This window comes from Hyalella azteca, unplaced genomic scaffold (genome assembly GCF_000764305.2).
Source record: "Hyalella azteca isolate HAZT.00-mixed unplaced genomic scaffold, Hazt_2.0.2 contig7962, whole genome shotgun sequence".
NCBI classification, from domain to species: domain Eukaryota; kingdom Metazoa; phylum Arthropoda; class Malacostraca; order Amphipoda; family Hyalellidae; genus Hyalella; species Hyalella azteca.
The window spans coordinates 1,138-17,230 of record NW_025938069.1 but is presented as its reverse complement, the minus strand read 5'-3'; the positions used below and the strand labels follow the sequence as shown (position 1 = coordinate 17,230).

Sequence of the window (16,093 nt, the reverse complement as noted above, 5' to 3'; positions counted from 1 at the left end):
CGTAGCTAGACTGTGTAATTTTGTAACTAATAAAAGAAATGCATCGCGTATAGTTATGGTTCCTACTTTAGGCATATTATAAACAACTTTTAATACTGGTGACCTGACTTCATCATGTTTTTACGAGGTGCCGATTCCAAGAATCCTGCATGCCATCGCATGCGTTTGACAGTGATCTCAAGGTTCCTTATTAGGTTTAATTTCAATTTAGAATTATGACCTCCATTGTTCGCTAAGAATAAAAAATTGTTGTTTTGACTTTACTACAAAATATTAGCCTTCGCAGCGAGTCACACCGAATTGTCTTGATACAAAAATCAATGCATTGTTTTGTTGACAACTGAGACGTGACTTGGTACCAATGAGCAACAAGCCTGGATTGGCAAATGATTTTGATGAAATTTATTACTGTCTTTGCAAAAACGTCATCAATGCTCACAAATTTACTGGAATGCGCTAGACATTGCGATCCCTTATATATATATATATATTGACCACAGTACCTTCTTGACCTGTGCTACATAATGCTACGTACATGTGCTGCATATACTAGCGCCACGGAGTATGCAGCGACGAGTATGACTTAAAGCTGATGAATTAATCCTACATTGACAATAGAAAGTTAACCTTTCTAATAGGGCTAAGCACAATAACTTGAACTGAAAAATAACGCTACCGAAATTTAGATAATTGGGTGGTGATGACTTGTTTCTTTAGCTTTTTCAGATATGAAATATTTATTACTCGTGCCTCTGACCTGAGCAGAAGGAAATTTTTCAACGTCGGGAAATATTCTGCACAATGTTTAGATTATTCTTTTGCATCTTGCCTAAGATCGCAAAAATGCCATGTCTAGGTCATTTAAAATATATTAGCCAGATAATTTCGTTACCTTAGATAAATGTTAGTCGTGAAAATGGGTGCAGTTAAGAGTCAAGAGAAATTAATGCTATTTTAGGCCGTGAGAGATGCTTACACTTCTAAATCGTGAAAACGAGTGCAACTTCACCACGTGAGCGATGAATGTATTTATTTGTCGTGGAATAAGTGTATTTTTACAAGAAAGAAGAAATCGGTGCAGTACTTTTTGAAAAAAAAATGTGCTCAAACTCTGATAAGAACATCTTGCTCAAATCTGAAACAACTCTCTTGCCTAAGTGCAGATACGTTTCTAAATTATTTTCCATCACATGAGAATATAAGAACGATACCATGCACCTCACGACTCCACTCACGCTCGAGTATGACTTGCGAACAATAATGATACTATATACGCTCCTCGTCGTGGTCCCAGAGACCGCCACCAGCCCCTTGCCTTCAGGGGGCCAGGGTGCGGGCGTCTTCAGGAGCTGGAACTGCAGCGTCATCTGCGACTCCACCAACCTGCACGACTACCTGCCGCAGGAGTGTACCCGTCTCTGCCCGAGTGAGGAACTGTCTTCCATATGACGTTGATATAACGTTGATTAAATGTTGTTAAGACGAAAATTAAAATGTTGTTAGTCAACGATGTTTGTCAATTGCCCTGATAGGTGGTACTAATGTTGGGGTGAGAGACTGCGGTGCAGTACTGTTGGGGTGAGCGAGAAAGAGTGCGTGTGCGTGTGGACGCAGCTGCACACGCTGCGTGTGGCCGCAGCTGCACACGCAGCGTGTGGCCGCAGCTGTACACGCAGCGTGTGGCCGCAGCTGCACACGCAGCGTGTGGCCGCAGCTGCACACGCTGCGTGTGGCCGCAGCTGTACACGCAGCGTGTGGCCGCAGCTGCACACGCAGCGTGTGGCCGCAGCTGCACACACTGCGTGTTGCCGCAGCTGCGTGCAGGTGTTGTGCTGGAGGGCGCATGACTCAGCGCCGCCTTACTGCGCCAGACGCTCCACGACGCTGGGCAGGCGGCATAGTCTTTATCATCCACACATTGCATGTCTTTATCAGCCACGCACTGCATGTCTTTATCAGCCACGCACTGCATGTCTTTATCAGCCACGCACTGCATGTCTTTATCATCCACGCCCTGCATGTCTTTATCATCCACGCATTGCATGTCTTTATCATCCACGCCCTGCATGTCTTTATCATCCACGCCCTGCATGTCTTTATCATCCACGCACTGCATGTCTTTATCGTCCACGCACTGCATGTCTTTATCGTCCACGCACTGCATGTCTTCATCATCCACGCACTGCATGTCTTTATCATCCACACATTGCATGTCTTTATCATCCACGCATTGCATGTCTTTATCATCCACGCCCTGCATGTCTTTATCATCCACGCACTGCATGTCTTTATCATCCACTCACTGCATGTCTTTATCGTCCACGCACTGCATGTCTTCATCATCCACGCACTGCATGTCTTTATCATCCACGCACTTCTTGTCTTTATCATCCACGTACATCAAGTCTTTATCATCCACGCACTTCATGTCTTTATCATCCACGCACATCACGTCTTTATCATCCACGCACATCACGTCTTTATCATCCACGCACTTCACGTCTTTATCATCCACGCACATCACGTCTTTATCATCCACGCACTTCACGTCTTTATCATCCACGCACATCAAGTCTTCATCATCCACGCACTTCATGTCTTCATCATCCACGCACTTCATGTCTTCATCATCCACGCACTTCATGTCTTTATTATCCACGCACTTTAGATTATCTTCCCCATATAACGTCATCGTAAATTCTTGTCGCGCTTCGATGTCGAATTACATCTGAATTTCGGGGAACTTTGTATTGACATAAACATCGCTTATACCTAAATATTATTGTGCATAGCTGTTCAGCCTGTGAAGCTTATAAATTTTGTAGGAATAAAGTCGAATTTTGAAGTTATATTGCCGTTTTTTTGTTACAGATTACAAGGAAGTCACCAACCCGAAGCCTCAGGACAACGCTCGTGAGTATCTAACCTTTAATTTAAACCAGCTTATCAATTTAGCTTTTTTTACGCAATTCTGAAGTTCCATGATCCCAACGTTGGTAAGAAAATATAGAAATACATGTTCAAAATTTAATTATCTTTATTTGCTTGTCAAAGGGTAGAATAAAAATAAGTGCTTGCATGAAATTATTTTTGCCTCTAGTATGTACCTAATATAATACAAAAATCCTTTGCTTGCTTCGATTTTTTTACACACATCATACAAGCTAATAAAAAATCGATTCTTGCGTCGAATAATTTTCGTGCAAGATAGAGGATAATACAAAGATACATGCTTGCAAGATATTTTTCAACTATCTGCATGATACCACGTAATACAAAGTCAATGTTTGAATGAATTAATAATTAGTTTTCGCATGCTATTGTCTTCAAAATAATGCGTATTATTGCAGGCTTACAGACACTGGAGAGCAAAGTGAAGTCGCTTCAGGTGACGGTAGACTCGCTGCTCGTGGTGACAGTGTTGCTGTTCTGTGTGGTCCTCGTAGGAATACCATTGCTGGTCTACCGACACAAGATCAAGAGCTCTTTAGTGCCAGCGTGCTGTTCTTCTTACAACACTAAGAGTAAAAAGAAGAGAAATAACAGCAGTAAAAAGAGCCGTCCCTCAGGAGGAGGTTCACCTATTGACAAGCCCTCGCGCCGACAACCTCTACAGGAGGAGCCCGCCACCGCCACCGCCGCCCCCGCCACCGTCATCGCCAACGATGTGGCGGTCAACACACAAGCCAAGGTGGCGGGGACTAGTGTTGTGAGGTGGCGTGGCTGATGTTGTGAGGTGGTGGTTGTGAGGTGGCGAGGCTGATGTTGTGAGGTGGCGGGGCTGATGTTGTGAGGTGGCGGGGCTGATGTTGTGAGGTGGTGGGGCTGATGTTGTGAGGTGGCGGGGCTGATTGTATGTTATTTGATGTCTTGATGTACGAGATGTTATAAGATCGCCATTTGTGACGGTCGAAAAGTACATTTGAGAAAAAATTTATTTTGGTTTTTAACGATAAATCGTTGTCACTTAAAACTGAATCACAAGCTCGATGAATATACTTACCTGAGTGGGGATGATTCTATTAAACAAAACACAGTAACACAAATAATTTATATCTTGGATTTCTTGAATGGTTATTTGCCCACAATATCCTGTAATTTGTCTTTACCGGAATAAAAATCTACGCCAACTTACTGGTTCTCTGCTTTCTATATTTTAGAATTCGCCATTGCTGCAATACAAATCAAGTGTAAGTTCTAAAGGTTCAACAATACGAATCAATAAATGTTAAAATAACGCATTTACTCCTTTAGGAAAGCCAGTTGGCAAGGGCGCCTCCTGATCCCCCACCTCCAGATGTCAGCGTCATCAGCAACCTGCGTCTCCGGCATCCGTCGGAATCTTCGTGCACGGCCGACGTAGGCGCGGACTCCACCATAGACTGCGACCCTAACTCCTCCTACGACCAAGGATCCTCACACGCCTACTACAACTACGGCTGCTCCACCAGTACTCTGGCCGTTAGTCCCACGCAGTCCCGGGTCTCGTATGGGTCCGAGGCCACGCCATTGAGTGCTGGCGCCTTAATTTCTCAGAGCAAAGTTGGTTCAACACTCGCATCGCCGCCGGCACAAATAAAATACAATTCAGCATTGCCAGAAGGTAACGAACAGTCTTCCTTTAGTCGCGGTAGAATCAGGATGAGCAACATTGAGGATCGTTCTAACAGGAGACCTTCGTCTCCTGAAAGTCCGTCGGACGCAACCGTGATGTCGAACGCCACTATGGATACCACACTTAGCTGTGGTACGTTTAGTTCTAACATCTGAAGTTACACGTCACATGCCATACCTACCGGTACTACAACGATTAATTTGAGATATCGTACCTATGCCTCCTGCAAATGTCGCGGGTGAGACCTTTGATGCCTCAACACTAGCACAGCAATCAACTTGAGATATGGCATCCCTGTTGTATATGTCTTGAGTGAGACATGGTTTAGTGTCTAACGATACCAAACTGGGCTCCTCTAACGCTAGGTGAATTGAATATGTCATCAAAAAAAAAAAAACAAAGAAATTATTCTCTTTCGCGAGTGATGTAATGCTTGGCTATTGTTTAGTCTTGTCACTCTTGTCAATAGCAACACAATGATTCAGTTCAGAATTGAATATGCGTTCTCCTATGTTGGTCACAACATAAAGGAAATTGACTGTGAAAAAATTTAAAATGAAGTATTTGCTTTATTCGTTACCAATTTTAAAATTATTGACAATTGTTTTGATTTGAGCGCGAGAGGAAACATCTTCCCCGTTCAACACCCAAAAGAGCCCTGTGTTGGTCGAAGGAAATGAAGGATTCTTGACTGCTAGGATATTAGTAAAAATCGTCCAAAAAAAATGAGCGGTGTCGTCTGACATTGTGCATTGTAGTAACTAATGAATCAAATTCGGGTTTATTGTTTACCCTATTATTGTATTTTTAAAAGTTTCCGGTATCGACTAGATATCATGTTATGAAACCAGATATGAAACCAAATAACTTTCTAAAGCTTGAGTCGAGTGGAGCATTTAATTTAATTGTCGGGTGATTAGATCAGTTGCCGTACGATTAAAAACAATCCGTATTTTATGCCGCAAAGCATAACCATTGCACAAACTTTCCTCGTTATTTTTCATCTGAAATTGAAAATGTCTAAACCCTCAACTAGTTCTCAAAATCTGCATCGCAATAATAAGCTTAATACTTGTTTATCAGTGTCTGAGCAAAAATAAATCGCCTTTTTTTAACGTAAAGCAATGAAGCAATGGTACTGCGTTGCTAATATCCTATGAATATAATAATAAAACTTAGAGTGCAATATGCATCTACTGTAACATTGCCGTTTGGTGTGACAATAATATTGTGCAATTATACATGTGATGTTACAGCATTGATAATTTAATTAAAGTCTATTGATTGTTACGTCCAGATCTGTTAGATGCAAGGAACAACGTGTGTATCTTATAAATATAGGCAATGCATGTAATATTCAATTATATTATTTTAAGCGTGTGTAACTAGTTTAAAAGCAAAGCAAGCACGTTTCATCTATTATATTAGGGAAAAGTCTTGTGCAGCTCATCAGTTCCAGTTGAACAGACCGCGTTATCATGACGAGATTATAGGTCCTCAAGAATCGTTGTGATGTTTGTTATGAATGCAACATTGAAAGAGTGCATGAGTCAACTGAAACTACTGAAAGTCCTCGTAAACTATGCAATAGTTGCCTTATGCTTATCAACTGGCTTCTGAAATGTTCATCTTGAGAAGCAACAACTTTGCTGATCCGGCACGTCTTTTGCAGACAGCGATGTGTAAACGCGCCAACTGTATCCAAAGTTGAACTATAAGTATATACTAGATCAACCATGAACTGTATCATCGAGATTTGAAACGAATTGTTCTCAGTAGACACTTGTGGTGCTTCATAGATATTTAACGAGTCCATTGTTGATTTCGTCGCACATATTCTAATACTTTGAGAATTTATTGAAGTTAGAGGAAAGGATGCCCGGAATATTCAGCATTGATATTGCTGTGTTTTAGATGCCTTTAAATCGAAAGCCGTCCAGAAGTACAATGGCGATGTATTCGGAGTTTTGAATATATGTTTAGCTTTAAGATATGTTGTTTTATCAGTGGTTGTACATGCAAATGCGAAGCTGATAGCCGGAAAGGTTCGTATACACGGAATGATAAGGGATCACACCTTTCGTCCGTAATCTATATGCCTTTTGTATTGCGAACGGTTGCTTTGCATCATAAGGAACCGAGTTTGGGTTAGTCATGTTAATGCGAGTAATAATAATTAAAATTGGCCCGTTGCACTAGGAGGCTGTACACAGGGATGGCAGATGCTCTATTTCAGAACGAATACCTAACAATCACTGGAAAGGTGAATTTGTCGCACTACTGAACAGAAATTATTATTTCCGATCTTCTCTGCCAAATTCTATTAATTTGTATCTTTCATGATGTTATCCGTTTCGGGCATTGGAATTATAGAGCGAAACACTCGCCACACCGAAGTTTTATTCTGAAAAATAAATTATCGATAATGAACACGAAAAACCCTTTCGTTTAAAAAAATTTTCTGAGATTGATCACCGATTAGGTAGTCTTGTTCATGCAGAATTCAAAATTTTTTTAGTAGTTACGGATGAAGGATGCTTGCGATACAACTGGTTATTAGCAACAATATTGCGTTTTTTCATGGTTTTATTAGTGGATTTTTAACGGATTTTAGTCGTTTCCTTAGATGGATGAGATCCACAGTACCGTCATATGATGATCCCTGTAGCGCGGGATCCGAGAACCTGGCTCTGTACCTGGATCATGCATATAGATATTTTCAGTGGATACATATCCTTATTGTATCGGGCTCTCAAGACTTAGGAAATTTACGCCTCTACAATTATTGCTTTTTCCTGTTGATCTTAGGAGAGTGTTCCGATTAGCTTATGATGGATACCAATTTTAATAATTGAGAAGCCCATAACTCTTCTGTTTATGATGGTTCCTGCCTGTCGCTTGCTCGCTCTACTAGTGGGCTAGTTCAGATTGACAGCTTCGCCACAACATAATTTACACTAGTACAGGTCTGTGCAAGTTTGGCACAATAATCGCTCAGTTCAACTTGTGTTGTGAATTGTGATACGAATTCCGTGTTAATGAAACGCCTTAAATTAAAAATGTGAGAATTTATGAATTTAATTGTGTTATTTCAATGAAGCAGGTAGCTTAAGTCATGAAATGTGAGCAAGATCCGCACACAAGTTCAACTTGCGTTGTGAATTGTGATACGAATTCAGTGTTAATGGAACCCTTGAATTCAAATGTATGAATTCGTGAATTTACTTGTGTTAATGCCTTGCAGCAGGTTAATGCATAGATGTGGAACCATTCATCATCATCAATAAATTTTGCCTTGAAAACGTTCTTTTAATTCAGACCGTTTTTAAATGAATGAAGAACCGACCATTTATATTATTCAAACGTGAATTATACCATGCAGCAGCCTTTTATTTTCAACAACAATGTAAGAGTTTTGCTTCTTACCTCTAATCGCGACTTTGATCATCAAGTCAGCGGTGAGTCCCACTGAATTATTTGTTACAGTGGGACTCACTGTTCGTCGCTTTCATAAACAATCTACCAGAAGTAGTGTCAAGCGTGTGCTCCATGTATGCCGATGACACAAAAGTTTATAAATACAGTTAAGGATGCGTCAAATAAAATGCAACTGCAAAATGATCTTGATAGTTTAGTTTACTGGGCTGATTCGTAGCAGCTGCGTTTCAATGCTGACCAGTGTAAAGTACTTCACCTCGGCAAGAACAATGAACAGCAAGCTTACAGCATGAGAAGACATGGTTGCAACGAGAGGGCTATGATTGAGAAGTCTTGCGTGGAAAAAGATCTTGGAGTTTGTGTCGACAAGGAGCTAAAATTTTATAGGCATATTAAAACGCAAGTTAATACATCCAATAAACTGCTTGGGCTGATCAGACGCTCCTAAGAGTACCTAGATATAGAAATGATGAAGCTGTTGTTCACCTCTATCGTGCGACCGAACCTAGAGTTTGGAAACGTTGTGTGGTCACCGAAACTTGAAAAGGACAAAAATTTAGTTGAGTGTTCAAAGACGTGCAACAAGGATAATCCCAGGATTAAAGGGCAAGTCTTATGAAGAAAGATTGAAGATTATGAAGCTTCCCAGTCTCCGTTATCGTCGCCTGCGCGGTGACCTCATTGAAGTATACAAGTATACTCATGGTTTGTCCAGGCCCACAGATGTAAGTTTGTGGGAAGCCTCGGCCAGATTTACGCGTGTAGAGCTTGTTTATTGTGTGCTGCCACTTGATGGCAGACTTGAGCTGAGCAGGCAGCTTCTTCAGCACGTGATCAGCTCTCGTGTAATATTTGACGTCGCACGCTGAGACTACAGGCACTATGGGGTCTTTCAAACTCATCCCAGACAGCATCTGAAAATAAATTCATTTTTTATGATTTTATGCTTTCAAACAATTTTAATTCAATTATTTTAATATTTTAGTCAGCGCCAATCAACTCAAAAACTAACTGAAGCATAAATTGAAATTTAGCATCTAAACATTTTTGATGGAAACACAAGACATGCCGTATTTACTTTTCCGACCGTGAAATTCTTTCAACACGGTTACAGAGCTAAAGTTCATATAATATAGAATTTTTTAAGAGATTAACACTGGGGAAAAAATTTGCACGAGGCAATGCTCTAAAATACAGCCCCAAATGGGTAAACAAGCTCAAAATCGCTACTAACTACCATAAATACTTATGTCAGCAACTGTTAACATTTGTCTTTTGTTTAGAAAATGCCGTAATCATTCGAGGTTGATTTCTTGGATGCCATCTGTTTATAAAATAACAATTCAAGGTTGATTATTTGTATCAAAAGAGCAAATTCACAAGTTGTAGAGCATAGCATGTACTGTAGGGTTGTATTATGTTACGGTACTGATCAGGATATAGATTTACTATTATTATTTATTATTATTATATTATTGTAAGGATTTATTACGTCACGGTACTGATCAGGATAAGAATTTATTATGTCACGGTAGTGATCAGGATAAGAATTTATTATGTCACGGTACTGATCAGGATAAGAATTTATTATGTCACGGTAGTGATCAGGATAAGAATTTATTATGTCACGGTAGTGATCACGATAAGAATTTATTATGTCACGGTACTGATCAGGCTAAGGCTCACCTTAGCTAGGGCGTCAGAGGCAGGGCGCAGCAGCGGCGAGTGTAGCGGACCAGGGACTGATGCGAGGCGACGTACACTCTTCAGGCGCAGGTCTTGTTGGTATTTCTCCAGGAACTCCAGAGCCTGGACTCATGCAAAACCAAGGGGGAAAAACATAAGGACTCAAATCAATAACGAACTTTATAGACACAGAACGTATGTGACGAACGAATGACCCACCATTTAATTGATAGTTAGTTCACTGGCTGCAATTATTAGCGCTTCAGATCGATTTGTCTCGCGCAGAAAATGAAGTTGAGTGTTGCAGGCTAGTTAATAAAAAATAATCCATTAATCCAGTGCTCAAGAAATCATATTCGTAATTATCAACGGCACACTATTAGGAATTGCATAAGGAGGTCAACGTTACAAGCACCACGTTCAGTCAGGTGTTGATAAAATACAAAATACTTCCCATCGATGAATAAAAACTGTCGTCTGGCGTAACCAAAAGACAAGCATTCATAGAGGAAATTAATCACGACCTTGGGCACTTGGAAGTTCGTGCAGTAAGAAAGAGACGCTCGTCCCGTGAGCTGACTAAGGGTGACTGCTGTGTCTACGGAGGCGACGTTAGGAAAACGTCCACTCGGTACGCGGTAAGACGAGGACGGTAATGGCTGCACACTCTCTTCAATATTTTCACGGAGTTTATTCTTTCCTCTTCTTGTCGTTCATCAAGCATTTTCGTGCCGCAAATAGAGTAACGATATTCGTGGGGATCAGCGTGATGTCATCTCAGCAGCTGCGCTAGTCGACAGCTCATCCACGACTTCATCGATTCATCGCACTATGAACATGGCCAGGGGCTGAGCAAAAGTTGGCATCTTTTGTCGTGCTGAGAATCGGAGCAACCACCTTATGTAAGGCTACAACTAGGGTATGCGGCGAGTTGTAAAATAAAATCGCTAGTATGGCACTCCAGGTGTGCATACTTGCATGTCCCTGCTTTCTCTAGCAGAAGCGAGGACACATAGAAGGAGGTAATAAGTACAGGCTGCATTCTAAAACCGCGGGGCCACAGATTCCAGCAGGTCTCCAGGACACCTGGCAACGCGAAACGGTGATCGATGTCGTCAAGGTTCGGTGCGCGGCAAGCGAGCTTGCCAGCACGGGATGAGCAACGAATTGGTCCGTCGTCGACACGGCAATGTTGCTGATCATTGTTCTGGGGCCGTACAATGAAAAAAATAACTCAGTACTCACTGCAGTGAGTGACATAGAGCGCATTTTCTCGTAGACGAAAACGTGAAGTCACGGACAGACATGCGGACGGACATGGCGAGCACAATAGCGCCTATTTTTCATAAATGAGAAAATGCGCTACAAATGAAATTACACGTAACGGTCTAAGTACACGTTGCGGCTGATTTCTAGCTTGTGATTTGTGGGTTTAGCTTATAAAGTCGTCAGTGATTAGCGCCGGAATTGCGAATTATTTATGATAGTTCGGCCTCAAGTCTCGTAGGTTTTATCAGTATGGAGCACACTTTTGGGCAGGTCCAGTGGCCGCTGCCCTCTCACCGCTTCTTCGTTCGAGAGTCTGTCGCGAATCCGGCAAATGATCAGGACCACGGTTCTCTCAGAGGATGGAAATTTGGGTAATGCCATGTCATGAAAAAAAAAAAACACTCGCCTGACTCTTGCCGTCCCTATACTTTAGTTCGTTCGACTTAGAGTGATGAAGTAGTTCGATTTGTAAATGGAATCAATTAGATGAGGACGCCTCAAGTCGTTCAATTCCGGTGGCGCATTTAGACGGACAGAGGCACGGAAAATTGTATGCATCTTCAGAAAATCTGAGGCATATAGCGGTGGTCGCTCGGCAGGTTGCGGCGGTGGTCGCTCAGCAATGCTCAGTTTCACTGAGCATTGGTGTCATCTGACCTTCACTTTAGTTGGGAGCTGACACGTAGCAAAGGTCAGGACATACCGTGTGAGATCCATGCAAGCCGCTTGCATTTGATTGTTGAATTGTACATTATAGTAGCTGAGATGCTCATGTAGTTTTTCGACAGCATANTAATCACCATGTTGCGAGGACACAGTGACCGCAAGAAACCTGAGCTGCCCTGGAGTCACCTCCGTTAGTCAGAACAGTGAACACTCGGGGCGGGCCTTTTTGCGAATTGATTCTGCCAGGGAATCCCCGATAACACAGCCCCAGCCGTCACTGCAATACGCACGCCCTTCCCCACGGCAAGGACAAGGTGACATGGGGAAAGGAAAGCTCACCAAAATAAAAGTTCAAGTCTACTTCTCTAAAACTTGCCACATACCGGTGAGCATTAAGCACCGCACTGACCTCTTCAGTAGCCGCAATTACGCTGCAGGTGGACCAATGATGAGCAGCAACCGAGCAGTGAGCTTCAGGCAATTGCTGCCTGGCACAGAACTGTACGGCGGCATCACAACACAACTGAAGGCGGCACCCCGCACCGTATGTGACGCTTGCCAGGCCCCCGCTGGTGCCTTCACACGCTGCGCTTATGGCCAACGCCCGAAACTGGCACACGCGCACAGCTGATGAGGAATTATGATGTGACCAGCAGTATTTGGATCCACATATTCAACATAAAGCTGACAAAGTTAAATTATTTAACTTATTACCACGTTTTTCTTAGCTCGCTTTCGTGTCTGTGATGATCAAATCTTGCAATCGATATTTCATAAGCAGACTGATAATATAAGTGTAAACCCATCAATGAGATCATTCCAAGTAAACATTACTCACCATCCTGAAACGAGAAAACTCCAGAGAACGCTAGAGCCGTCAGCTCCCCTAAGCCATAGCCACCAGCCGTGACACAGTTGCGTATGGCAAGAGGATTATCATAGAGCAGTCTGCACGAGTCAAGTAATTATTTGGAGATAATATAAGTAGGTAATAAATTTGGTGCGTGTGTGAACCTGAGAGTACAATACACACAAGCTTTATTCAAGACGTTTGTGAATATGAGTTACAGAATATACCGTATATAATGTATGCACACATGAGATAAGTATGTAACATGAAAAATATATGCTTGATGAGCTAATTAAAAGAAAATGCTGAACAAAAAAGAAACAGCAAGCAACTTACTTTTGGGCAGCGGCCAAAGAGGCAACTAATACAGCTGGGTGGGCAACTTGAGGTTCGTCCAGCTTCTCCTTGGGCCCATGAAGGCTAACCTCAAGCAAATCAAACCCCAGGACTTCTGAGGCTTCCTCATACATTTGTTGGACAGAAGGAACTCCCAACACAGGTACGGCCATCCCTGCATGAACAACACAAGCTAAGAATAAGGATAAACATTCATATTTCACCTTTTCAGTGGTATGGTGAATATACTGCTTTCCAAATGTGTTTCGGTTGCACATGAAACACAAGTATACTCTTATAATGCTGCTATTCTTCTGAGGCAAAGACAAGCAATGAACCGGAGAAACTATATCTTGAAAAATTATTTATACTGTGTAGCTTTCTAGTGGTGGGTGTCAGATTTTAATCAGAGAAACCATACACCTTGAAATTGATTTCACAATTTAGCCTGAAAACACTTGGCAAATGATATTTAAAATGAAAAGCTTTTTATTCACATCTAACAACACAGAGAGCTGCTCTCTTCCTGAAATAGGAGCAGCTCTTTTATCTTAATTCACACAGAACAAGAGCACCAGCCCCAAGCATGCTTTGCTGGAATACACTCTTAAAGACTTAGTTATAAATGATAGACAAGTGGCATGCCAGCTATAGAGCACTTAGTTATAAATAATAGACAAGTGGCATGCCAGCCATAGAGCATGCACACCAGTAACTCACCCACATATTGAGAGCCTTGGTTGGGGAAGAGCAGGATACTTGTAGTTTTGGGGTCTGGTCTTTTTGAAGGTTCTGTTGTTGAATCCTCATTTCTGAGGGTAACAAATATATTAATACATCAATTGATTAATCACAAAAAGAATCATAAAATACTGTATACATATAACAGCAACCTAAAGGGATGGTTCAGGAATGATTTCACAATATGACATGCATAATATCTTAAAAACGAAAAAAAATTTCAAGCATGTAGCGAAGTGGCAATGTAATCTAGAACATTTATAAAAAGCAATGCACTATTGATGAGTACCGTACCTATTATCAATTACCAATCTTAAGGGAATTTACCTAGAATATATATAGGAAAGTAAAGGTGGCTAAATTAAATGATACCAATTAAAAGTTTTACAACCTATACAAATTGTGGTAATTTAGAAAAGATCAAAGAGAATGCTTACTGAGTAAGAGATGAGGCATTTAGCTGAAACAACAAGTTCCTCTCATGATAGCCCACAGCCTCTGGAATAAATAATATCTTATCAGTAGAGATCAACATGTAAAACCTAAGTAGAAAGTATTGAGATTTAGTTTCATATTGCACACATCCTCATTTGCCAAAATCAAACGTAAAAATTACAACTACATTTTTTGGGGGTAAAATTGAATGTAATGAAGTGGTACCATATCTATCCCACAGCACCTAGTATTGATAAAACATAGGTATATAACAACATGATTTGGGAAAATTTCCAACCACTACCTTTTCTTATTTTTCAGTCATTCACACATTTTATTTTGGGTCCATTTGGTAAGAGAATAGAGCCAAATGTGGCTGCTGTGCAACCACAAGCATGTGAGTGATGGTGGCATTTCCAGCATTTACTCAATACTCATGATTCACTCACAACTTCACAAGTAATTATCTCAATATAATTTCAATACCATAGTGATAACATATTATGATATAAAATATTGATGAACAAATTTCAAATACATGTGAAAAAATTTAATATTGGAACATTTATTTTCATTCAATTTAAATATAAAACTAAATGTATCAGCTTCAGTTTACTCACCAGGAGCATGAAATGATGATTGAAACAAAGTTATAGAAATTCTTCTGCAAAATTCATTGTTGTTCATGAGATTCAATTTATTTTTAATTAGAAGTAATTTTTTTGTTAATCTCCCTGGAGCATACATTCTTAACAATCCTGAGTAAAAAACCTGGGAGCAAATAAAATATGTATTAGCACCTAATAATATTTAGTAGGCATTGATTGGACAAGATTATCTTGCATAACTCAATTCTACATCACTTAGACATGACTGTTTTATAAAATGCAAATGGTTTGAGTGCATTTATATATAATTTAACACAAGATAAAGAAAATGCAAGTCTTTTAAGTTTTTTGCAGTAGAAGTTGGTCTTGGTGTCAACTGGCAATATGATTAGCAGACTAGGTAACCAACTGCTGAACTGCATATAAATTTAGGGTTGAATCCTAGATTGAAATATGTGGAACTGTTACATCTTAACTTCTATTCTTCTGCTAAATTTTGTACTGATGGCAATTGGCAAGCATTTCTTTCTCTTATATTGAGAAGAAGTAAGGTTTATATTTTTTTCAGAAGCCAGTTAACACATTGACGCTCGACGATAAGAAACTTACAAAGTTAGCAATATATAAACTGAGATTCTGAATTTCATAAATGATGAAGTTGGTTAGAGACTTAGAGTGGCAATCCCAGCCCCCAGGCTTTACTCAGTTTACTGGAGAGTCAAGAACCCTGGGGCCTGGGCCCTCCTATCAATATCATGAGTCCTACTCCTAAGTCTCCTATGAACTTGAATACCATAGACAGACTGACAGAGGTGGCCCGGCCGGTGGGCATTAGCGTGCTGCATGTAGCAGCTGCTACATTTTCAGTAGTGGTAGCGGTGCTACATCTAAGGCAATGTAGCGGTAGCGCCCGGCGCCCGCTACATATTCAAGTAGCGATACGAGGTCTTGCCGCTACAGCGCTACTGTTACATTTATAGATAAACTATAAAGTCTTTAGATTTTACTCAATAGTATTAAATATTATTTTAAAAACCAGCATGATACATACATAATATAAATTACAGAATAAAACTGTAGGTACGAAAGATTTCGGTGTAATGCTTAAAAGCTGTCAACCTCAGCCTGTTACTAGTGTCAACATGTTAGTTGTTACTTGTTAACCCATTAACGCCGAACGGGAACATTTGTGCCCAGCTAATAAAAATGGCTGTAAAAGTAAAGATATTGCATTTAGCTATTTTCTGTTAATAAGGTGTGTTCTCTGAAGGTTCAGAACGCGTACGGAACATGTTTTGTTTCTCTGCCACCAGGCATTCATGCGTAGTAGCCGGCTGAGATTGACCGAAAGAGAGGTGTATGTAACATGGCTCCACCACGCCTGAGAAAAACGTATGTACCTCAATTACTGAAAACATTTTACTACATCCAATGATTGGAATTTGTAGC

The 16,093-nt window shown here is 40.7% G+C and overlaps 2 protein-coding genes across 2 annotated transcripts; one reads left to right on the top strand and one right to left on the bottom strand.

Annotated features, from left to right (window-relative positions):
• The first annotated feature begins 277 nt into the window (after positions 1-277).
• Positions 278-7,917, top strand: LOC108674592. Its single transcript, XM_018162555.2, has 4 exons — positions 278-1,426; positions 2,872-2,913; positions 3,351-3,691; positions 4,255-7,917. Exons 1-4 carry the CDS (start codon positions 1,213-1,215, stop codon positions 4,768-4,770), a joined length of 1,113 nt encoding a protein of 370 aa, XP_018018044.1. The 5' UTR covers positions 278-1,212; the 3' UTR covers positions 4,771-7,917.
• LOC108674590 (probable malonyl-CoA-acyl carrier protein transacylase, mitochondrial) lies at positions 7,238-14,802 on the bottom strand. The gene is made up of 9 exons (XM_018162554.1): positions 14,657-14,802; positions 14,039-14,099; positions 13,581-13,672; positions 12,861-13,035; positions 12,513-12,622; positions 12,084-12,301; positions 9,740-9,862; positions 8,754-8,967; positions 7,238-7,311 (listed from the first exon to the last, which is right to left on the bottom strand). The coding sequence occupies exons 1-9, from the start codon at positions 14,781-14,783 to the stop codon at positions 7,238-7,240; spliced, it is 1,194 nt and encodes a 397-aa protein (XP_018018043.1). The 5' UTR covers positions 14,784-14,802.
• Positions 14,803-16,093: the final 1,291 nt, after the last annotated feature.

What these genes read in the sequence shown, in the direction of transcription:
- LOC108674592 (XM_018162555.2), top strand. Translation starts at nt 1,213, where the DNA reads ATGCACCTCACGACTCCACTCACGCTCGAGTATGACTTGCGAACAATA. An exon ending in GTGTACCCGTCTCTGCCCGA is followed by an intron (nt 1,427 to 2,871) that starts GTGAGGAACTGT and finishes TTTTTGTTACAG; the next exon opens with ATTACAAGGAAGTCACCAAC. An exon ending in GAAGCCTCAGGACAACGCTC is followed by an intron (nt 2,914 to 3,350) that starts GTGAGTATCTAA and finishes GTATTATTGCAG; the next exon opens with GCTTACAGACACTGGAGAGC.
- LOC108674590 (XM_018162554.1), bottom strand. Translation starts at nt 14,783, where the DNA reads ATGTATGCTCCAGGGAGATTAACAAAAAAATTACTTCTAATTAAAAAT. An exon ending in CCTCTGACGCCCTAGCTAAG is followed by an intron (nt 8,968 to 9,739) that starts GTGAGCCTTAGC and finishes ATTTATTTTCAG; the next exon opens with ATGCTGTCTGGGATGAGTTT. An exon ending in TGGGCCTGGACAAACCATGA is followed by an intron (nt 7,312 to 8,753) that starts GTATACTTGTAT and finishes TGCATGATCCAG; the next exon opens with GTACAGAGCCAGGTTCTCGG.